Raw genomic sequence first — 25,710 nt, forward strand, 5'->3', positions numbered from 1 at the left:
GGGTTTCCCGTAGATTTTGTTTCATTTGTTCACAGTATGTGAACATCCTCACAAGGTGGTATTTATTGGCCACCCTTCACTAGTCCTTCTAGGCCATTTTGAAGAGCAACCTAATTTTGCTGTGATACAGGAATAATAATAATAATAATAATAATATATTCCTTTATTCGTCCAGCACCGGGGAAATTTACAGTGTTACAGCAGCAAAGTGGATAGCAAGAGAGCAAGAGATCATTCATTATAAATAAAAGATACATAAATTGTCATTTTTTTCTGTGTGTTCTTAGCTGTTATTGTTGGCTCGTCTTCTGGGAGCAGTGCTGGTTGTGCAGTCTCACAGCAGCGGGAAGGAAGGACCTCCTATACCTCTCCTTCACGCACTTGGGGTGAAGGAGTCTGTCACTGAAGGAGCTACTCGTGCAGTGACAGTGTCCTGCATGGGGTGGGAATCGTTGTCCAGCAGCGATGTTAGCTTTGCCATCATCCTTCTCTCTCCCACCACCTGCACTGAGTCGAGGGTGCAACCCAGGACAGAGCTGGCCTTCCTGACCAGCTTGTCGAGTCTCTTCCCTTCCGCCGCTGAGATGCTGCTGCTCCAGCAGACCACTCCATAGAAGATGGTCGATGCAACCACCATGTTGTAGAAAGTCCTTAGGAGTGCCCCCTGCAATCAATAGAGGCTAGAATAGGTCAGAGCAATGAGTGTCCAGCCCTGAAAGAAATTAGTGATTCATATGGAATGAAATGACAAATTGATAGTTTTATGATCACCATTATTAATATCTATTGCAAAATTTCTTCGTAAGTTGAATTAAAATCCATCATTTGGGATTTGAACTTTCAAGATACAAGGTTTAAAGGGATACGGGCCAAATGCTGGTAAATGTGGCCAGCGTAGATGGGCATCTTGAACGGTATGGACCAGTATGGGCTGAAGGGCCTGCTTCCATGTTGTATGGCTTCATGGCTCGATCCAGGCTTCTGTTTAATATCTTACCACCATGCCACTCTACACTGATGCAGTTGTTCAGAGGCTTATTTCTTTTGTGGTTCATTAATGCTGGGAAATTATTATAATAATCTGTAGATTAACTTTAAGCCTTCTGACTGATGCACCTCATGTAAGTAGGTTTTTTTTTAGGGTCAAAAGTTTAACAATGCTACTATTTTATCTCTTAAACCATTTGCTACTTTTGCATTTAGTATTGCAGCAATGGAGTGATTCAGTTTACAAAGTGATCATAATGTCCTTTCCATTTTATAAATTTTCATTTCATTTCCATAAGTCCTAAGCTTATTTTAATGGAATGCAAATAATTTGGCAACAGCTTCAACATTGCCTTATGTTTTTGATGTGGCAGCAGCAGAAAGAATTTCTTTGAGGTAGTCTTCAACTCTTACTTTTTAAAATCATTAGTGTGAGGCTAAACTAGAAAATTAATTTTCATTTTTTTCTTTACCAATGATTTATGAGACGTTTTGATGGAGAATTGGGAATTTGCTGTGAATAGTGCCAGTGTTTGGATTAGCTTAGTTCTAATTCATTGTAAATGGTACTGGGACTGGGGGAAGTAGAAGTAATGGGGAGAATCGTAGAGTCAAAGAGTCATACAGCATGTAAACAGGCCCTTCGGCCCAATGCTTCAATACTGGCAAAGTAGCCCCATCTAAGCTACTCCCATTTGTAATGTTACTTTCAGTGGCCAAATCACTACAGAATGTTTAGGAAGGAACTGCAGATGCTGGTTTAAACCGATAATGAACACAAAATGCTGGAGTAACTCAGCGGGACAGGCAGCATCTCTGGAGAGAAGGATGGCCGATGTTTTGGGTCAAGACCCTTCTCCAGCCTGAAGAACCCATTCCGTCACCCATTCCATCTCTCCAGAGATGCTGAGTTACTCCAGCATTTTGTGTCTAACTGCAAAATGTTTTTTTGAAAAGGAATGTTGAATACGCTCCATATCCAGAACCCTCCGAGTCCACGCCACTAAGATAGGACAGCTTGCTAAAATGAGCAATGTTGCCTAATCTGATCTCGTCTGGGATTTTTCAAAGGGTTGGTGAAACTTTTTTATGCATATTTTGTGCATAATTATTGCTCACAGATTGATACTAAAAGTGACATTTTTCTTCTCTTGGACTGATGATCAAAGTGATATTATATCTGGGCTCTGTTCAAAGAGGTTTCTACAGCTCATTATTATTCCAGTAAAGCTTTTGTGGTAAAGCTGACTATGTAAGTCCTGGAGTTTTACAATCTGATAGACCTCGGTGGTAATGGTAGTATGCAGAAGAAGGTAAATCTTACTGTTTTATTATAATAGTATGGCGAGTCCGGAAACTTGTTGGTTGTAGAAGAAGTTTATTGCAGCCGCAATATTCGAATACAGAGTTAAACAACAAGGTAAAGGACAACCATCAAAGACTTACTGTCTTCTTCGAAGACTTCGCCGAACTAACTATTTCGGGCGCCAAACGCGCACATGACATCGCTGGCCAATCAGCGATGTCGCTCCCTGGACCAATCCCCATGGTCGCGTTCACACGTGACCTCGCTGGCCAATCCGAGGGTTCGACGACCTGGACCATTCTCTATGGTCGCTACATGACCCCCCCCAGAACCCGAGGTGCGGAACCTAGCAGGGAGCCGGATTTCGCGACCATAACGAGTACGGAGAGGGACAGCCTGAACCACAGAAGCCGGGGGTTCCGGACTTGGCGGAACAGCCGGAACGGGAGGTCCTGGAGGAACTACCGGAACAGGGGGTCCTGGAGGAACTGCCGGAACGGGGGGTCCTGGAGGAACTGTCGGAACGGGGGGTCCTGGACTGAGCGGAACTAACGGAGGTTGGCCTCTCCTAGGGGTTTGACCGACCAGGACTGGTTGATCCGGATCCAAATGTGCAGGTTTGAGCCGGGACACTGAGACGAGCTCACTCTTGCCGCACATGTCTAAGGTGAAGGTAGCCGTTCCCTTACGCAAAACCCGGAACGGCCCTTGATAGACCCTCTGCAACGGGGCGCGATGGGAATCTTTTCGCAGAAAAACGAACTCACAGTCCTTCAGGGAAGGCGGTTCATGTACCATGGGACACCCATGACGTGAAGTCGGAACTGGAGCCAGGGAGCCCACCCGTTCCCGGAGAGATGCTAACACTGATGGGACTGTAGGCAGCTGGTCTGAAGGGTCCGGAAACAGATCTCCGGGTACTCGAAGTGTCGAGCCATATACTAGCTCTGCGGACGATGCACCGAGATCTAGCTTAGGAGCAGTCCGGATGCCCAAAAGAACCCAAGGGAGCTGGTCTACCCAGTCCGGGCCTTCAAGCCTTGCACTGAGGGACACCTTAAGTTGGCGGTGGAACCTTTCTACGAGTCCATTTGCCTGGGGGTGATATGCAGTCGTGGGTTGTAACTTGGACCCGTACAGTTCTGCGAGCGCGGCCCAGAGGGACGAAGTGAATTGTGGGCCTCTGTCAGTGGTAATAACTGCCGGGACCCCGAAACGAGCTACCCAATGAAGGGCCAAAGTCCTAGCACAAGACGCTGACGAAATATCAGACAATGGGAAAGCCTCTGGCCACCGGGTGAACCGATCCACCACCGTGAGGAGGTGGGTGTAGCCCCGGGAGGAAGGCAAAGGACCGACCAAATCCACGTGGATGTGGAAAAAACGAACAGCCGGGACCTCGAAATCCTGTACGGGGGGCTGGACATGGCGCTGGACTTTAGCGGTCTGACAGGGAACGCAGGCACGCGCCCAACCCGCTACCTGTTTCCGTAGGCCATGCCAGACAAACCGAGCTGCTACCAAAGCAGAGGTGGAGCGGATGGACGGGTGCGCCAGCCCATGAATGGCATCGAAAACCCGGCGCTGAAGGGAGGGCGGTACTACCGGCCTGGGACGGGGAAGAGAAACATCGCACCAGACTTTTGTGCCTTCTGACCCACAAGCTACCTGGGCCAACTTCAATCCCGAAGTGGTGGACTGGTATGCCGAAGCGGTATCCGCTAGAAGCTGTGCCTCCGCAAGCTCTTGGGGATCCACTTCGCAGTCCACCGCCGAAATAGGGGGAAAAGCAGGTCTAGACAGGGCGTCAGCAACGGCATTAAGCTTACCCGCGACATGACGGACATCGGTGGTGAATTCGGAGATAGCAGTCAGATGCCGCTGCTGGCGGGCCGACCATGGGTCAGACAATTTGACAAAAGCAAATGTTAATGGTTTATGGTCCGTAAAGGCCACAAATGGGCGGCCCTCAAGGAAGTACCTGAAATGACGAACAGCTAAATAGAGGGCCAAAAGCTCTCGGTCAAATGCGCTATACTTCAGCTCAGCCGAATTTAGTTGCCGGCTGAAAAACGCCAAAGGCTGCCAACGGCCACCGACCTGCTGCTCCAGAACCCCGCCCACCGCCACGTCAGAGGCGTCAACCGTCAGGGCCGTGGGGGCGGAGGGGCTCGGGTGGACCAACATGGTGGCGTCTGCCAAAGCTGCCTTAGCTGCTGTAAAAGCCGACTCTGCGGTCGGGGACCATATCAACTCTACCGGATTCCCTGCAAGGCACTGGAAAAGCGGGCGCATGACTCGCGCAGCTGCCGGGACGAACCTATGGTAGAAATTAACCATGCCTACGAACTCCTGTAGCCCTTTTACTGTGGTGGGCCTGGGAAATGCCCGGATAGCCTCCACCTTTTCGGGCAAAGGGGAGGCGCCGGCAGGGGTAATTCTGTGCCCTAGAAAATCAAGAGCAGGAAGGCCGAATTGACATTTGGAGGGTTGGATTATGAGCCCGTGGTCTTGGAGCCGCTGGAAAACGGTCCGCAAGTGGGCCTGGTGTTCCTGTACTGAGGTGCTGGCAACCAGGATGTCGTCTAAATAAATAAACAAAAAGGGTAAATCCTGGCCCACGCGGTCCATCAGTCGTTGGAAAGCCTGTGCCGCGTTCTTTAAACCGAAAGGCATACGCAACCATTCAAACAACCCGAACGGAGTAATCGTTGCAGTTTTCTGTATATCCTCCGGTCGCACCGGGATCTGGTGGTATCCTCGCACCAAATCGATTTTGGAGAATACCACCGCTCCTTCCAGCCCAGATGAAAAGTCCTGTAGGTGCGGTATGGGGTAGCGATCAGCCGTGGTGACAGCATTGAGACGCCGATAATCGCCACATGGTCTCCACCCCCCAGATGCCTTGGAGACCATATGTAACGGCGAGGCCCACGGGCTGTCAGACTGACGAACAATTCCCATTTCCTCCATCTTCCTGAACTCTGCCCGTGCCACCACCAGTTTGTCTGGCGGTAGCCTCCTGGCCCGAGCGAAAACAGGAGGGCCTTCGGTGCGGATGTGATGGACCACGCCGTGCTTGGCCGAAGACGTGTCGAAACGTTGAATGAGCAGCTCTGGAAACTCCGCCAGAATCTCAGCATACGAGTCGAGGGCCGCGACGACGGCCTGGACAGTAGGGCTGGGCGAGGAGGCGATTGTCGGAGCGACGTGCTCATCTTCGGCGGAGGGTCGGAGGTCGTTACCGCGGACATCAGGGACCAGTGAAAAAGCCCAGAGAAAATCTGCTCCCAAGATCGCTTGTTTGACGTCGGCTATGATGAATGGCCATTCGTACGTGCGGAGGCCTAACACAAGGGACATCTTCCGTATACCGAAAGTGCGAATTGGGCTGCCATTAACCGCGATGAGGGTGGGACCTGTCTTACCCGATCTGGTTTCGAGGTCGGTCGGCGGCACTATACTGACGATGGCTCCCGTGTCCACCAAAAATTCTGTGTCCGTGAATCGATCATGGACATAGAGGCGCCGGTTCTGGCCAATCGTAACTGCCCCTATGTACGATCGGCCGAGGCATTTCCCGCGAAGGTACAAGGTGAGCGGCAGTTGCGGGATTTGCTACCCCATCGTAGGTGATAATAGCACCAGCCGCGCTTGTGCGGATCTTTTTGGCGGGCTTTCGGAGAATTGGCGGGAGACGTGGCGCCATCTTGCCGTCGCTGTGGCGTGGTCACTGATGTCGAGACCTTGTTGATCGAACCGCTTGCCTGGTCCTTTGCCTTGTTTTTAGCTGCTATGAGCGCGTCCGCTTTCGCTGCATATGCTTCGGGGTCCTTAAAAGAACAATCCGTGAGCAGCAGTCGGACATCCTCAGGAAGCTTCTCGCGGAATGCCTGTTCGAACATAGGGCAATCCGTATGCTCACCGGCTAGCATCATCATTTCGGACATGAGGACGGAAGGCAGTCGGTCTCCAAGATCCGGTAGTTGCAGAAGTCTTGCCGCACCACCATGCTTATTAAACCCGAAGATTCGCAGTAATACTTTCTTCAGGGCCTCGTACTTGCTTTCCGCAGGTGGATTAACGATGAACCGCATCACGCGCGTGGTCGTCTCCGATGATAGAGCGCTGACGAGGTAGTAATACCTCGTGGAGTCGTCCGATATCTTCTTTATATGAAATTGAGCTTCGGTGTGTATAAACCAAGATTGCGGTGCGTGCGTCCAAAACCATGGAAGGTGATCGCTTACCGCGCTTGACTCCGGTGTGCCCGGCGCGGCCATCGCCGACGAGGCGTCGGGTCCCTGCATAATCGGTGATCGTCCAATATGGCGAGTCCGGAAACTTCTTGGTTGTAGAGGAAGTTTATTGCAGCCGCAATATTCGAATACAGAGTTAAACAACAAGGTAAAGGACAACCATCAAAAACTTACTGTCTTCTTCGAAGACTTCGCCGAACTAACTATTTCGGGCGCCAAACGCGCACATGACATCGCTGGCCAATCAGCGATGTCGCTCCCTGGACCAATCCCCATGGTCGCGTTCACACGTGACCTCGCTGGCCAATCCGAGGGTTCGACGACCTGGACCATTCTCTATGGTCGCTACAATAGCACTTGCATTTAAATCTGCAGTGTACCATTTTGTGGGCTTTGTTTGGCCAGATTTCAAAATGGAAATCTAACCTGTGTATATATTTAAATATATATTCAGTAAATATAGAAAATATGTATTCAGTAAATTCATTTAAATATCGCTGTTCTCAAATCCTCCATGACTCATTTGCAAGAGCTCTAAGTGTTGTGTCATCTGGCATAAAAGAGCAGGGTGGTTCCCATTTAATCTTCGGTTTTTACTGAGTTCCTCGGTGCTTGAAAATGGTGCATTTGGGGAGAGTGAAGGAGGGAGGAAACAGGAATCACAGTGCTCATTGGATCAAAGAGAAGGGAAATCATATCAGATTTGCTACTCCTATTTTCTAATCCATGTTTCATGAATGAAGACATCCAGATCCTCGAGGCAGTGGCATTCTGTGATCTCTCTCCATTTAAACAATCTTTAGCTATTCGTCCGACCAAAGGGGATGACCTTACAATTCCACACATTATAACTCATCTACTAAGTTTGCACCCACCCTTGAGATCTACTCAAAATCCTTTTCCAGACACTTTCTGTCCTCCTCACAATTCAGTGTCTCATCCAACTTTGGATAGTCAGCAAATCTGGCTTTATTTCTTCTGCCTAAGCTATGAATATAAACTGTAAATAGTTGAGGCTTCAGCACTGATCCCTGTGGCCCCCCACTGGTTACACAATGACCGTTTTATCTTATAGTTTGGTTTAGAAATACAGTGTGGAAACAGGCCCTTCAGCCCACTGAGTCAGTACTGACCAGCGATCACCCAGACATTAATTCTATCCTACGCACTAGGGCCAAGTTTTACAGAAGCCAATTAACCCACAAACCCGCACGTCTTTGGGATGTGGAAGCAAACCGGAGCATCCAGAGAAAACCCATGCGGTCACAGGAAGAACGTACAGACTCCACACAGACAGCACCCAAGGTCCAGACCAAACACGGACCTCTGGCACTGTAAGGTAGCAATTCTACCGCTGCACCACTGTGCCGTCTGGTTCTCTATTTCCTGTTAGTTGGCCAGTCATCTATCCATGGTAATATATAATCCCTCAAAGCAACCTTGTGCGATCACCTTCAATGGGACATCTTATTAGACAATAGACAATAGACAATAGGTGCAGGAGTAGGCCATTCGGCCCTTCGAGCCAGCACCGCCATTCAATGCGATCATGGCTGATCACTCTCAATCAGTACCCCGTTCCTGCCTTCTCCCCATACCCCCTCACTCCGCTATCCTTAAGAGCTCTATCCAGCTCTCTCTTGAAAGCATCCAACGAACTGGCCTCCACTGCCTTCTGAGGCAGAGAATTCCACACCTTCACCACTCTCTGACTGAAAAAGTTCTTCCTCATCTCCGTTCTAAATGGCCTACCCCTTATTCTTAAACTGTGGCCCCTTGTTCTGGACTCCCCCAACATTGGGAACATGTTTCCTGCCTCTAATGTGTCCAATCCCCTAATTATCTTATATGTTTCAATAAGATCCCCCCTCATCCTTCTAAATTCCAGTGTATACAAGCCTAATTGCTCCAGCCTTTCAACATACGACAGTCCCGCCATTCCGGGAATTAACATAGTGAACCTACGCTGCACGCCCTCAATAGCAAGAATATCCTTCCTCAAATTTGGAGACCAAAACTGCACACAGTACTCCAGGTGCGGTCTCACCAGGGCCCAGTACAACTGTAGAAGGACCTTATTGATTGCCTTTTGGAAATTCAGATGCATGGCCTCTACTATACCCTCATGTGTTACACTCTCCAAGAACTCGAATAAGTTTGTAAACATTATTTCACTTTCATAAAACTATCTCCATTGTGATTTTCTAAACGCCCTGCTGTTACTTAAGGGCCTGTCCCACTTTAGGTGATTTTAAGGCGACTGCCGGCGACTAGGCTGTCGCCGACAGATCGCCGGGGTGTCGTGGGCATGATCGTGAGGAGTCTTCCAAGAATTGTAGTGGATCTCAGCGCGTCACTGAGAAATCACCCGGAGTGAAATTTCTCGGCGACAGCTGGCTTGTCGCCAGGTATCGTTGCTTATTGCGGGCGCTGTCGCATGCTGTCCCCAGGTTTGCTAGGTTCTCTTAGATGCATTTAGAAGCACATTATATTAAAATAAGTAAAGTCATTTCAAAATACCATAAAATGCTTGTGTTTAACCAATTTATTTACCGTCAGGACATTTGACAGGTAGATTGGAGGCGACAGTTTAACGGTCAGGTAAGCGTGGGAATTTCGCGATGTTTATGGCCATCAGCCATTACATTTAAAATGGGCTCCCAACCCAGATATGCAACCCAGAAACCAGATATGCATCTCCTGTACATTTTCAAAGAATGCCCACACACTTTTCACAAAAATCCACTTAACCACTTTAAAAAAAAAATATTTTAATACAGCTATTAGTAAACTGGAAGTAAATCCAGTTTCTGCCTTGTTACAGTGATGCTTGGTTTTTAAGTAACCCATACAAGGTGTTATAATTCAAAACTCTCAAGTACTTACCGACTTGTAAGTGATTTCAGTGAAAATTAGGACGCCGGAGAAGCATTGACAGGGAATTTCGCAATGTTTCCGAAGACGCTGTAATCTTGAGCTGACTCGGCATTGTCGTGGTCATTGTCGTCGGGTAAAAGAAAAGTTCGGCGATCTGCTACGACTTTGACAGTCGCCGGCAGTCGCCTTAAAATCGCCTAATGTGGGACAGGCTCTTTACTCAAAACTGGATTTGAGCACTTTTCCCAATGAGGGATACTAAGATGACAACCCTGTGATTTCCTGCTTCCTGTCTTCCTCCTTGAATAGGAATGTTACATTTGCAGGTTTCCAATTGATTGGCACCTTTCCAGAGTTTTGGTCATTTTGGAAATTTATGCTGAAATTTTACATATTTTAATTTACTATAATTTGGGCCATCGGGTCAAGGACATTATGCACATTAGTCTCCTTGAACAAAAAGATAGACTGCTGCAGGAACTCTGGATCAGGCAGTATATGTTGGGGGGGGGTGGAATAGTTGCAGATATTTAAAAGTGGCATCAAAGGTAGATATGATGGTCAAAAAGGCTTTCGGCACATTGGCCTTGATCAGTCAATGTATTGAATAAAGAGGTTTCGAGGTCTTGTTGCAGTTATATTAGATGTTGGCCAGGCCGCATTTAGAGTATTGGGTTCAGTTTTGGGCACCATGTTTTATGCAAGAGTTTGCAGGAATGCTGGAAAGGGTGCAAAGAAGGTTAACGAGGATGTTGCCTGGACTTGAGGGCCGGAGCTATAGGGAAAGGTTGAGCAGGCTAGGACTCTATTCCTTGGAGTGCAGGAGGATGAGGGGTGATCTTATTGACGTGTACAAAATCATGAGAGGAATAGATTGGGTAAACGCACAGAGTCTCTTGCCCAGAGTTGGAGAATCAAGAACCAGAGGACGTAGGATGAGGGGGGAAAGATTTAATAGGAATCTAAGGAGTAACTTTTTTACACAAAGATGGTGGATATATGAAACGAGCTGCCGGAGCAGGTAGATGAGGTAGGTAGTATCGCAATATTTAAGAAACATTTTGACAAGTATATGGATAGGATAAGTTTAGAGGGATATGGGCCAAATGCAGGCAGGTGGGACGAGTGTAGATGGGGCATGTTGGTCGGCATGGGAATGTTGGGCTGAAGGGTTTGTTTCTATGCCCTATAACTCTATGATTAAATGTACAGATGATGTTTCAAGTCAGAACCTATCTTCAGGCATAATCTGAGCAAATAATTTCAACACCATAACGTGAAGGTCCAGTTCCTGATGGGAACTCCATTCATTGTGTTAAGCAAAATGCATTTCTAATAAGAATCTCTGGGAGTGTCTACAAAACCATAGCTAACATCGCAACTATATCTCGTGGTGTAATGCTTCATTACTTTAAGCCATGTTATTATGTCACCTGCCATTTCCCCTGTTCCTAATTTGCTATAAAAATGCTTCTATCCACACTCCCAATGTTATTTTTTTCTGAAAATCTTTTAATTATAATTGGATGTATGTCACCAGATTCACATCAGTTGCTTTTCCAAGTTATATTTTTGCAATGAAATGTTCGCATTCTGCTTAGCTCCTATTATGAAGTCTACCTCTTTCCCGCCGATTTGTTTAAAATTATAAAGGTTTTGTAAAACAATTTATTCCCTCTTTTTTATTCCCTTTTATATTTGTGTTGTATTTCCTCGTTTCTCATTTCTTTTCATGAAATGGTATTCACCTCTGGGCAAAAATCTGTATCCTGTTCATCTGGACGTTATTATTCTTTTTTAAATTTTCCAGTGTTATGGTACTAAAATAACTAGATGTCATTAAATCTATTCCACGTAATTCAAAATTCTGTGGGAAAGCAAAACAGAGTGAGATCCTAAAAGGCTGCAACGTTTAAAGAGGAATTTCTGTCAGGAACTGGACCTTCAGGTCTTGAGATAGAAATGATTGGTTCACATTATGAGCGTCAGGTCAGAGGTTAGATAGATAGAGTGGACGTGGAGACGATGTTTCTGAAAGTGCAAGAGTCTGGGACCAGAGGTCATAGCCTCAGAATTAAAGGACGGTCTTTTAGGAAGGAGATGAGTAGGAATTTCTTTAGTCAGAGGCTGGTGAATCTGTGGAATTCATTGGCACTGAAGGCTGTGGAGGCCAAGTCAATGGATATTTTTAAGGCAGAGATAGATAGATAGATTCTTGATTAGTGCCGGTGTCAGGGGTTATGGGGAGAAGGCGGGAGAATGAGGTCAGGAGGGAAGGATAGATCAGATGTGATTGAATGGCAGTGTAGACTTGATGGGCTGAATGGCCTGATTCTTCTCCTATCATTTATGAATTTATGAACTTCTGAAGAGTCTAGGACCAGAGTTAAATAGTTTTTGAGTTATTTTACTGAAAAGATGCAGACACGTGGAATACAACTGGGTTAAGAAAGCATCCCGTTTTGAGAGGCCAGTTTTAACAGGCAATTTAGGGGCTAATTGCTGACTACCATTATTTGAATTTTCCTTGGATGCAAAAGTAAAAGATTTGGCATTTGACCACAGACCAGAAGTATTTCTTGTGCAGTTGCTTCTGACGAAATACCAGGCAGCCTTTTTAATAAGTGCTAGCAGTTAGTTTAAATGGCATTTATCCTCATAAGAACCCTTGAATACTTATTCCTATCTCTTGGTTCACTTTCCTGACAAAATTAACACCTTGTACTAAACTCAGATCAAAGCGATATTTCTGCTGAAGGTACCATCACATCAGGTTCAAAAGTTCATAAGTTCTATGAACAGAATTCGACCATTCGGCCCATCAAGTCTATTCTGCTATTCAAACTCAGCTGATCTATCTTTCCCTCTCAACCCCATTCTCTTGCCTTGTCTCCATAACACCTGACACCCATACTAATCAAGAACTCCAGACTCTTGTTATCAAAATAAACTGTCAAAAAAATAATGTTTATATGGTGTCCACACATTTAACTTTCCTTACCAAATAATCAGATATGTTTAATTTTCCAAATCACTTTTTATTTTGTCGTTTAATTTTATTTTGAATCTGAAAAAATAACCAAAAATTGAATTATTTCATAATAAAATGAGACTGAGGCCTAGAAGTCGCAGCATGGTGGCACAGCGGTAGAGTTGCTGCCTTACAGCACCAGAGACCCGGGTTCGATCCTCATTACAGGTGCTGTCTGTACAGAGTTTGTACGTTCTCCCTGTGACCGCGTGGGTTTTCTGTGGGTGCTCTGGTTTCCTCCAAAGATGTACAGATTTGTAGGTTAATTGACTTTGGTAAGTTGTAAAAAAAAAATTGTCCTTTGTGTGTAGGATAGCATTAGCGAACGGGGTGATCGCTGGTTGCCGTGGACTCGGTGGGCTGAACGGCCTCTTTCCACACTATATTTCTAAAGACTACGGTCTAAAATCTAAAGTCACATCGACCATACTCAGATACACACAGTGGTGCACAGTGGCCCACTCAATATTCTTTTGGAGTTCTACACAACATTAGGTTGCAGAATAGGCCTCGCACTATTTGTGATTGTAAAGTCCCTTCCACAGTATGGTCCACTGTTGCAAAGGTAAACAGTTAAGTCATGAACAGTTAAGGGAGGATTGAGGTTTCAGGCAGGGAATCAGAATCTCAAGGGCCAAGTCATTGGGAGTGAGCAGCTATAAAACAGGCTACTGGGGGTTGGAAAGTGTTGCTCTGGTAATTGTGCGTATTGACAATAATCAGAGTAATTATACCAGAGGTATAATGGTGAGGTAAACTAGAAAAATAATCAGAAAGATCCAACAAATGTTTGTTCCAGGACAGAAATCCAAAATAAGAAGACTCAATATAGAAATGAGGTCTGACCCAATAGGAGTGAAATCCACAAGCTCTCTCTCATTTAGACGCCAGTCGGAATCTGATGCTCTTTCTCATGGGTACAGAATCAATTGAAATTTTAAAAATTGATTAGATTTGTTGTAGATCGGAATATCAAGATATATGATGCAAGTTGAGACAAGTGGATTTGATGTACAGAACATCCATGGTCAAAGAACATAACAATTGTGAGCGGATGCATGGTTCTCATGGACAAGACTTTATGTTTAGTTTAGAGATACAGCATAGAAACAGGCCCTTTCGGCCCACCAGGCCAATGCTGACCATCAATCACCCATTAAGATGCTGCTCTTGTGAACATAAGCTAGCTTTATCAATTGGTGTTTGCTGTTGGCTTTTGTATTCTGTCCTATTTATTTTGTTGAATTTGATGTATTGTCCTTCCACACCTCAAACCATTCACTTAAAGATTTAAGTTTGCAGACACTGCAATATAATATCTGTAAGAATATAAATAAATTTAATTCAGCTGTTCATCTAACTGAATCTTTTAAACCAGTTAAGTCCAGTCTATATATTGTAAATCACTCAAGGCCAAATCACACCTCTAATTAATGTCTTTGTAGTGTATTTCACACAGGTTGCAGTCTGTACATTAATGGCCTAATTCATATTATCTAAAGAAGGTCTATTTTTATTGATGCAGAAGGGCTAGAGGGGGGAAATTATCCCATTCTAGGTATTCCAGCCTTGTCATAATGGATTAATTGTTGTGGGGATAATTGGTAAAGAAAGTTATTACAGTTTTATAGAAGTCAACCACATTTTGATGTGAGGGCCAACTAAATTAAGTTGCACCAGTGAAACTGAGTTTTTTTTACAGAAACTTCATGGGACTTCTTCAAAAGGCTGGAGCACTTTAATCAGGTATGTAGCGAAGATTTGATTGCTGACAAAGAAATGGGATAAAACTTTTATTAATGTCTCGCAGATTGATTTTTTTGAGCATTCACTGGAGATATGGTTACATTCAGGGGACATGATGTGTGAGAGAATCTGGTCTGGACGCAGAAACAGCTTACTTTAAGTGAAAGAAAGGAAACGGCAGCTTTAAGTCAGGGAGTCCCTGTCTGTAACACCCAGACAGAGGTAAGCTGGGGCTGTGAAAAAACAAAAATTCAATTTTCAAGTCTGCAAAATACAGTGCACTCTTTTATAACTGGACATATCAAATTTGTTATGATAGCAAAGCCAGCTCTATGGCAACTGTTGTAATGCTGTGGAGCTGACTGCCCAGGAAGGATGGGGAAAGCCGTTTTGTTTGTTGTTTCTGGCAGGGCTTGCTGGCTTAACTCACTCTTATTCTGTAGGGGGACCTTTGAGACCATTCTTTTCCATACCAGAAGCCCTGCCAATTTGGCAGGGCTCATCGCTGCTCCCACACCTTTTCACAACACCCTCCCCATCCTATTTTCAGCTGTTTGCCACCAAAATGTCTGATCTCCCCAAACGCAGTGGCAGAAGTTAATGGAAAAAAATTAAGCGCACATGGCACGTTGCAGAAATTTGTTGCATTGCTTAACAAGGCTTCCCCTCTATAAACAGCTCTTGTAAACCGCTGTGCACAGCTATCTGCCGTACTTCTTATTCACTGCCGCAGTGCCAAGCGTAAAACCTTTTGATCATTTTCTCCAACTAAAGTGAAAATAATGAGGGTTTGGTTTACAGGTAGATTTTGACACTCAGCAATTTTGTGTTTCATTCCGTAATGAAAGCCACATTGGGATTTCTGTTCAGTGAGTGCTGATAGCTGCAATTATACTTGCCGGTTAGAAGAGGATTCTGATGAAATGACTGGAAAATACAAAATAGCAACTGTAGGGATAGTGTTTCTATCCAGTTCACAATCTGTCAAAAGCATTGTGCTCTGTGAGTGATATGTTAATGTTTTCACTGGATCTGCCCATATTTCTACATGTCCCGCATAGTTGCTGCTGTGAGTCACTGACAACTCAATGGATTTTCTGTGTCCAAAATATAATAAGCTTATCTACGTTTCTGTTTATTCAGTGATTGGTGTTCTTTGATACTGGATGTGCAATGTGCAATATCTTCAAAAGATATAAAAGTTTGACATTGATGGGTGTTCTTACATGATGATAGGAAGTTCTGGCTGGGCATCTGCATTATAAACCAAACCACTGATTTTATTCGGAGTCTTGCAAAAGAAGGAGAACAAGGTTCTTATCTACGGTGCAAAAAATGTGCATCTTTTTAATCAACAAAACAACTTCCATTTTCTTCTCGTTCAGTCTGAATGGAAGTCGCAAAATTTGAATTTTGTTGAATCACATCTTACAGTTCAGCTAACCAGCGTGGCAAAATTATTCATCCAATTATAACCCAAATCAGAAGAAAAAAAATGTAAAATCAGAATGCAGAAATATCTAAATATGCATCGTGATTATTTAAAATCTGCTGTGTATACCCTACTTTCACAGAGAATGTCGGAAGTTGTGGTTTATTAATACCAAGCTAGGTTTGGGGTGAATAACCTAGAAAATAACAGCCTGATTACATGAGTTGTTCCAACTTGGAGGATAATACTAATGCCTCATATCTTGTTCGTAAAGTGCTCGAGGAGCCCATTAAGCTCTTTTGATGCAGCAGGGCTCATTGTAATCTGTGGTTACGTGCAGGAAGGAACTGCAGATGCTGGTTTAGACCGAAGATAGACATAAAAAGCTGGCGTAATTCAGCGGGCAGGCAGCATCTCTGGAGAAAAAGAATGGGTGACGTTTCGGGGCGAGACCCTCCTTCAGACTGAGAGTCAGGGGAAAGGGAAACGAGAGACGTAGACGGTGATTATAGAGAGATGTAGAACAAATGGATGATGGATATGCATAAAGTAACGATGATCAAGGAAAGGTAGTAATCCTGTGGTAATCCTGGTTTTGGACATTTCACTGCTGGGAGGCATATTGAGATTCCATGGTGAATCCACCCCTTTTCACACCCACCACCTCTGATTTACTGTTAAAGTAAATAAATAGGAAATGATGGCCAATTCACATGTGAGTTCCAAAAATGCAGTTCTTTCAGACATGTTCTCATGCCAGGATTACTTCATGTGAAGATTTATCTGAACTGTCGCTCAGAGTTTATTTAAATTTCTTGAAAGTGTGCACACTGCCGGCTGGGGGCTCAACACGGTTAACTGGTGGATGTGGAGGTTCTGTGCGTGTGTGTGTAAGCACTCGTGTGGAACTGTCTGCTCAATCTGGCAGTCAAAGCCACAGGCAGACAGGTCTGAGGTCAATCGGTACACGGGGCTGCACTTTTACTTTAAAGTAACAGTGCCATTCTGCAATCTTTCAGTTCACTTGTCAGATAAAGAGCATCAAAGATGAGGCATTTAGCTTTTAACATATGTGACCAACCTTTTGTTGTTTCAAATTATTTAGAATAAATCTGAGGTGGGTGGGGGAGGGGGGGGGGGGGGGTCAAGGAAACCAATAAGATTTGCTTTTTGAATTGTTTAGCTTAGTTCAGTTTAGTTTAGTTTAGAGTTACAGGGTGGAAACAGGCCCTTCGGCCCATCGAGTTCACAATGAACAGGAACACCAGGAACAATTTACAGAAGCCAGTTAACCAACAAAGCTGTACGTCTTTGGAATGCGGGAGGAAACCGAAGCAGCCGGGGAAAACACACACAGTCACAGGGAGAGCGTACAAACTCCGTTCAGACAGCACCTGTAGTCAGGATCAACCCAGGTTTCTGGCGCTGTAAAGGCAGCTACTCTACCACTGTGCCGCCCGTAATTGCTTGTAATAAAATGGTAAACCTTCCTTTAGATGCATCACTGCAAATATAGAGCGACATGTTTTCAGGTTAACAAGTGTCCCATCAAGATCCAAAGTAAAGATTTATTTTGCAAGGCAAGGCAAGGTGATCAGTTGTCGTTGTGTTTGCACTGTCAGCATTTCACTCTGGTGTGGAAAATTCTAAACCACAGCAACTGACGCACAGTTACAAATGGTGTACCTGAAAACAAGTAGATACCGCCCACATGTTCAGCATTGCAATGAACTTCCACAGTTGAACAGCCACAAAGCAAAGAAAATGTACAGATGGGGACCTTGAGATACAGCAGCCAGTTGGAGACTGTGCAACTGTTACAAAGGTACAGCCATTGATACAACAAACATCGTCATATTTTGGAATAGAATAGCCTTCCTGGAACTGAAGTTGAATGAGGTTGATAAAAAGGACATTTGTATAGTCTGATCAAGATGCCTGAATGAGAGGTGATGTGATTGGAATAAGTTGTCAACCAGATTTACTTCCAGCTTTACTAACACCGAATCAAATTAAGACCAAACCCGGAGGACATTGGTTTAAGGTGAGGGGGGGAAAGATTTAATAGGAACCTGAGCGGTAACTATTTTACACAAAGGGTGGTGGGTGTATGGAACGAGCTGCCAGAGGAGGTAGTTGAGGCAGGTACTATTATGGTACTATAATGTTTAAGAAACAGTTAGGTAGGTGCATGGATAGGACAGGTTCAGAGGGATATGGGCCAAAGACATGCAGGTGGGCCTAGTGTGGATGAGGCATGATGGTCGGTGTGGGCAAGTTCCCCCGATCGAGCTGTAGGTTTATATATGTATCATTGGACAGGCGATTCACCAATCAATATGCGTGGACAGATCTTGTTTGCATTAGTAGATTTGAACTTCTGGTGATTTCAGGTTTCACACTTATAACCTTGGTAATTTGCTTGGGAAGCTTTTGAAAGTGAGATAACGTGAGTTCAAGGTCTGCATGTTCATTTTAGTGTAAAGGGCAAGGTGGACAGGAGTATGGAATCCCTGGATGACCAAAGACATTGAGGCTGCACTGTTCCAGGGATTCACGTGATCCCAGCTGCTCGTACCTGACCCCTGCCTTCTTTATACTGACCAGTGTCTCAGACCTGAAGAAGGGTCTTGGGCTTGGCCCAAAACGTTACCCATTCCTTCACTCCAGAGATGCTGCCTGCCCGTTGAGTTACTCCAGCTTTTTGTGTCTATCTTCAGTTTAAACCAGCATCTGCACTATATGGACCGTAGCAAGCCTTTTGATAAGGTTCCACATAATAGACTGAAAGACTCACTTCCCTGTAGCAGTCAGACAGCACCATTACATATCATGGATGCCATGAAGGAGACAGTCAGATTCAGGATGGAAGCTGACAGCTTCCAAATTCTGTCATAAGATCATAAGATCATAAGTGATAGGAGTAGAATTAGGCCATTCAGCCCATCAAGTCCACTCTGCCATTCAATCATGGCTGATCTATCTCTCCCTCCTTACCCCATTCTCCTGCCTTCTCCCCATAACCTCTGACACATGTACTAATCAAAAATCTATCTATCTCTACCTTACAAATATCCACTGACTTGGCCTCTAAAGCCTTCTGTGGCAAAGAATTCCACAGATTCACCATCCTCTGACTAAAGAAATTTCTCCTCGTCTCCTTCCTAAAAGAACGTCCTTTAATTCTGAGACTACAACGTCTAGTCCTAGACTCTCCCACTAGTGCAAAACATCCTTTCCACATCCACTCTATCCAAGCCTTTTACTATTCTGTATGTTTTAATGAGGTCCCCTCTCATTCTTCTAAACTCCAGCGAGTACAGGCCCAGTGCCGACAAAGGGGAACATGCATGGTGGAGAGATGCGTGACTGCACAGTAGATTTGAGCTTTGTGCTATAATTGGCATTGAAATGGGAGGAAAAAGGCATAGTTCCACTTATAATAGATATGCACCTGACATTGGGAATGACAGGCACGCTAACGTGAACCACCTACACTCCGTACAATTTCATTTGGGAAATGTTTGCAATGATCTACTGTGGCAAAAGTAAGGTTAAAATGAAAAAAATGGACACAAAATTGTCCAATATATAGGCATTCTAGTCTAAGCTTTAGTTGTGTAGGATGGAACTGCAGATGACACAAAAAGTTGGAGTAACTCAGCGGGACAGGCAGCATCTCTGGAGAGAAGGAATGTCTGAAGAAGGGTCTCCACCTGAAACGTCACCCATTCCTTGTCTCCAGAGATGCTGCCTGTCTCGCTGAGGTACTCCAGCTTTTTGTGTCTATCAAAGCTTTAGTTGCTGATCACTTTATTGTTTGAAATACTTCATTAGCCTTCTGCCCCAATTGCACTAAAACACTTTATCTTTTATAAATTCTCATGCAACTTTAGTTCTTCCATACTTGCAATCTTCTTGATTCTAGATGCCAGAGTATTGCTTCCATGAATCAGACCCTGGCCTCCTGAGCCTCCCGTTCTACTCTAATCCACATTCAGTGGCAGTCTTCACTCAGCGGGACTTCCACTCCCTGGAACCGTCCCCATAAATTCCTCCACTTCACTGCGTCTCATGATTTTTTTCTTCTATTTCTGCTGCCTTAAGACCTTGGCTGTTTTGGCATTGGCGTTGTGGGATAAGCTGCAGTTAATTTCAGAAACATTTCCAGCAGTCTCCTGAAGTGAAACAGAGTAAATGAATAAACAAGCGAGTGGCGCTTTGAAATTTGTTTACCGTGGCAAGAGACGACTTTGAGCAGGATGCGAGCTGATTTCAAAGGACCACCGTTGCTCATTCGCAGAGTCAATACGGTTGACCAGATAAATATGTTGCACACAGAGGACGTTTTGTACACGGGGGATTTCTCCGCACCTTCCAACTTGTTGTTTTCAGCATCGGGCAAGATGTGACCGTGGTAGGAATGGGTGGCGGTCAGTGATACCCGTGTTTCACACTGGTTATAACGGTCTGAGGTTCTTGTGCTGTGCCTCCAATATTTTATTTTCCTCTGGGGTCAGGTTCATGCCAGTAGCCCATTCTAGTAAATTTCCACAGCTGAGAAAGTTTTCCATAATAAATAGTTTATGAATAGACAAACGGCAGGAAATCACACAAGCAAATTTGCATCAATGTTATGAATCGGAAAGAAGATGAAGGGATATCATACATAGTAGAGCTTGGCAGCTAATGACTCCAGTGGAGGACCATGACCCTGTTGAGGTTGGGGAATTGGGAGAAGCTCAGCAGCTTGCTGTAAACCCGCAGCAATTTGCAAGTAGACATGAATCGTGAGGGTGGGTGTAGGGATGGAGGTACTTCACAAAGGAGGAAAGCAAAGCAGAATGACTAACATTCTTGTTGAGTTTCCTCTACCTACCCCCATATAACTAATATTAAACTCAGCGTTTTTGGATCTCTTCCTCTTAGTTGGCAAAGTTACTGAGAACACGGTGCTCTCAATCGATCCTGAACACTCACTGCATAAATTAATCAGCTCCCTGCATAAATTAATCAGTTTCCTGTCAGATTCAGGGATGTCGAGTAGAAGGTCTCAATCAAATTGAAGGCAGAGCATGATTAAATGCGGTAATTTGGCCATCTTTTAACAATGAAATCATCCTGCTTTTACCAAATGAAGTGAGATACATCTCCCCTACTGTACTAATAACTGGCAGAAATACATAATTTTTTTTAAAGTAACGGGTGGCATGGTAGCACAGAGGTAGAGTTTCTGTCTTACAGCGCCAGAGACCCGGGTTCCATCCCGACTATGGGTGCTGTCTGTACAGAGTTTGTACATTCTCCATGTGACCAGGTGGATTTTCTCCTGGTGCTCCCACATTCCAAAGCCGTACAGGTTTGCAGGCTAATTGACTCGGTAAAATTGTAAATTGTCCCCAGTGTGTGTAGGATAGCGTTCGTGTGAGGGGATCACTGGTCGGCACGGGCTCGGTGGGCCGGAGGGCTGATTTCTGCGCTGTATCTCTAAATAAACTAAACTAAAGAAAGAAGCAAAAGAAACCAAGGAAAGTCATGATGATTAGGACACCAGCTCTGAAGCACTAGTGGTTATTATCCACTTTGGGGTTTAAAAATTGCACTGATGTAAGTGAGCCAAAGCTGGTTTAATCTTTTGTACCATCCCTCTTTCAATTTTATTAATTTCCTATAGAGCTGGGAGACTTCAAACTGAAGCAATCCTGACTTTAAGACTGGCAACATTCTTTTGCCCCCACATTAACTCGGGACATGTGGTTTTACTTAAAGATTTGCTTATGGTGCAGGTGGGTGTGTGCCAGCGGGGTCCCACAGCAGATCAGCACCAGACTTAACTGCTGCCTAATTAAGTTCATAAGTTATCAGGAATAATGTGTCAGCGAATTAATCCATAATGGCAAATAACCAGGAAGCACTCAACTCGAGTATTATAAGACTGTGGTTTCGCAGAAATGTTATGGTATGCTCGGTTAGCAAAACAATCTGAACAGAACCAAATGGGCTGAAATGAAGTTGGGAAGATTGTTGGTGCCACGGGGGCGTGTCCAGGGTTGAAATTGGGACGGTAAACAGATGCAGTGTGGATACATATTCCACTGATGGTGGTGGTGAGCCCAGCAAAAGCTGAATGGGACCACATCGTGATGCCCAAATGCTTTCCCATGCTGAAAGCATTTCGATTTCCTATGGGCGTTTGTAAATGGGCGTAATTGGTTGGGATTTTTAACATTCCCACCAAACATTGTCCCAGAAGTTTGTCTCCCTGCACCTCCATATGAATTCCCTCCCCAATGGAACAAGTTTGGAGTACAAACAAGGTGGATATTATAACTATCCAAATTCTCTATCTCTCTGCTCAAAAAGTTGCCTGCATGCCACTGATCAGAAAAGGGAAGATAGACACAAAAAGATGGAGTAACTCAGCAGGTCAGGCAGCATGTCTGGAGAACAGGAATAGGAGATGTTTCGGGTCGAGGTCTAAAGAAGGGTCTCAACCCAAAACGTCACCTATTCCTTTTCTCCAGGGCTGCAGCCTGACATGCTGAGTTACTCCAGCTTTTTGTGTCACTCTTTGGTTTAAACCAGCCTCTGCAGGTCCGTCCTACATATGTTCAGAAACGGGGACTATTTCAATAGGGCATTGATAAATAGTGAAGTCTTTGATGATTGCCATCCAGTTCATCTCCCTGCCTCAATCTTGCTTTATCACCGACAAATTTTGCTTCCTTTGGTAACTAATCAACAGAGTTTCGGCAACATGTTAATTTGTGGATAAGTGATGCGTTGTAAATTTGCCTTTGTCATAATGGGTGCTAGGAAGCGAATTGTGGCTGATTCTTGGCTCTGCTCACTTCCCAAATAAAAAAAATCAGGAAGTATCCTTAACCACAGTATCTTTTTGTTTCTCTTGAGAACACAAAGCTTTCTTTGCAAATGTACAGATTTCTCCAGCGCACTCAGAGACTGCAACTAGAAGAGTGTAGACATATTCCAAAACTCGAAACCTGGTAGAAGCTAGTGTTTGGGAGTGTGTTTCAATTGAACCTCCTTTTACAGCAAAGTAACATCACTTAGCAGTTGTACAAGCCCTATGGTTTTGATTGCACAGCAGTTTTGGATATATTTTTATTAGCGTTGTCTATGTAAAACTCCATAACCGTGCAAACATGTTTTGAATTTTTCGTTGACGGTATAGAAAGTCCTTTTTTGCAATTCATCTATTCTCCCTCCCTTTTTCTCGGTCACGCACAAATGGTGACACAATGGCACAACGGTAGAGCTGCTGCTTTGCAGCGCCAGAGACCCGGGTTCGATCCCGACTACAGGTGCTGTCTGTGTAGAGTTCGTACTTTCTCCCTCTGACTGCGTGGGTTTTCTCTGGGTGCTCTGTTTCCCCCCCCCCATCCCAAAGATGTGCAGGTTTGTAGGTTAATTGGCCCCTATAAGTTGCCCCTGGTCTGTAGGATGCGAAAGTGGGATAACTTGGAATGAGCTAAAATGGGTGATCAATGGTCGGCGTGGCCCCGTGAAGGGGCTGCTTCCATGCTGTATGTCTGAAGTAAACTACGTTACACCACTGGCAGAGTGGGTGGTCAACACCAGTACTGTTCCAGTGATTATATTGGAGCTCAAGGAAAGGGTCAATTTTACGACGATCTCTGTACAGATTCCCAGCTCCACTGGGAAATACAAAACTTCGTTAATACTTCCTTATTGCAAACACAGATGACATTGAAGGGTCCCAACCCAAAAGGTCACCTATCCATGTTTAGTTTAGTTTAGTTTAATTTAGAGATACAGCGCAGAAACAGGCCTTTTGCGGCCCACCGGGTCCGTGCCGCCCAGTGATACCCACAAATTAACACTGTCCTATACCCACTAGGGACAATTTTTACATTTACCAAGCCAATTAACTTGTATACCTGTGCGTCTTTGGAGGAAACCGAAGATCTCGGAGAAAACCCACGCAGGTCACGGGGAGAACGTACAAACTCCCCCGTAGTCAGGATTGAACCTGGGTCTCCGGCGCTGCTTTTGCTGTAAGGCAGCAACTCTACCATTGCGCCACCGTGCCGCCCATCTCTGTTCTCCAGAGATGCTGCCTGACCCGCTGAATGACTCCAGCATTTTGTGTCGATCATTGACAACGTTTGTGTGGGTTGTGGAAGCAATCTAGTCCTCCACCTCTCCAGAGTCCAGTCCTTTTTTGTTGTCCCATTGCGCTCTACTGCCTCAAAATGACTAGTATTTCTAAATTGCTTGAGGTGTTCAAAAAGCAAAATCACTTCATCTCTGACAAAGACAATATGCATTTGAACAACTGGGACACTTCTCTTTCACTGTGTTTTGTCTTCCTGAAATAAACAGGAAACGTCATGATGTTATTCCAAACAACCGGGTTTGTGGGTTAATTGACCTGTGTAAAAAAAATGTCCCTTATGTGTAGGGAGTGGATGAGAAAGTGAGATAGCATAGAACCAGTGTGAACAGGTGATTAATGGTTGATACGGACTTGTTGGGGCAAAGAGCCTGTCTCCATGCTGTATCTCCAAAACTAAAACTAAAAACTAAGCAGGGCGGCACGGTGGCGCAGCGGTAGAGTTGATGCCTTACAGTGCCTGCAGCACCGGAAACCCGCATTCAATCCCAACTACGGTTGCTGTCTGTACGGAGTTTGTATGTTCTCCCCGTGACAGACGTGGGTTTTCTCCGAGATCTTCGGTTTCCTCCCAGACTCCAAAGACGTACATGTATGTAGGTTAATTGGCTTGGTATAAATGTAAATTGTCCCTAGTATGTGTAGGATAGTGTTAATGTGCGGGGACCGCTGGTCGGTGCGGACTCGGTGGGCCGAAGGGCCTGTTTCCGTGCTGTATCTCTTAAACTAAACTAAAGAAGCTTTAAGTAGCAGAATGAGATCAGAAAGTGGAAATGGGAAGCAGAGCCATGCAATGAAAAGCCCATATTGTTTAGCAATAACGAACAAGCAAATTAGCAGGCTTGCAGAAAGCAGGAGGAAGAATGTCTAACTCTACCTCCTTCGCTTTAATTGCCAAAGTTTGACAGGACTTTATCTTAATCATTAAACACACCTTCAATGGAGCCACCCTACGCTCCTCTAATGTGAACTGTAACCCTCTGTAAGGTTATACTGAAACAAAAATGTAAACAAAAACATTGCAACAGAGGTTGAAATGGTTGCTAGTCACGTTGCTAAGCAATATAATACCGCACTTTGGCTCCCTGCACTGTAGAGACTGAAAGGCAGCATTAATGGCAAGTATTTGTCATATGACCCTCATTACTGTTCATCTGAAAGTTATTTCAGGAAAGAACGACTGACTTTCTCTGCGATCAGGCAACGTGCCATTGTATGATCATAAAATTCAAATATTCCGACGTGACACATTAACACTTTGTGGTTTTCCCTTCTCATGTTGGCTGCTGTTGCTGTTTTAGAAACATACTTAAAAACTTGTTGTAGCATGTTTTAACTGTGAAATTGTGAGGAATAAGTCTCATAGAGAAAGAAAGATTTAAAGGCATGCGCATGTGCACACACACACACACACACACACACACACACACACACACACACACACACACACACACACACACACACACACACACACACACACACACACACACACACACACACACACACACACATATGCACAATCCACTTGATAAAGTGTATTAGCGCGCGCACACACACACATGCACATACACATGCACATGTACACATACACATGCACATGTACACATACACACACACACACACACACACACATATACACACACACACACACACATGAACATACACACACAAATACATATGCACAATCCATTAGATAAAGTGTATTTGCGTGCATGCACACATACACATACACGCACACACACACACGCACACACACACACGCATATGCACAATCTACTAGATAAAGTGGATTACTTCATGAAGGCGTGTGCAATTATTCTATCAGCTCCAGCAAGTACTGATTCCACACTTATTTTTGTTCCAAATGCAAGCCTTTTCAAGTACTGTTTTTTGCTTTCTTGAAATGAAAGGCCA

General features: G+C 44.6%; 1 protein-coding gene across 1 annotated transcript in view; it reads left to right on the plus strand.

Moving 5' to 3' along the window:
• The window catches only part of nfatc2a (nuclear factor of activated T cells 2a), a 105,777-nt gene that overhangs the window by 67,157 nt on the left and 12,910 nt on the right, over window positions 1-25,710 (plus strand). Inside the window, exon 10 of the mRNA XM_078419336.1 lies at window positions 14,163-14,206. Within this exon, the coding sequence (XP_078275462.1) occupies window positions 14,163-14,206 (44 nt within the window). The remainder of the gene's footprint in view (window positions 1-14,162; window positions 14,207-25,710) is intronic.

The sequence above is a fragment of the Rhinoraja longicauda genome, chromosome 22 (genome assembly GCF_053455715.1).
Source record: "Rhinoraja longicauda isolate Sanriku21f chromosome 22, sRhiLon1.1, whole genome shotgun sequence".
NCBI lineage: Eukaryota > Metazoa > Chordata > Chondrichthyes > Rajiformes > Arhynchobatidae > Rhinoraja > Rhinoraja longicauda.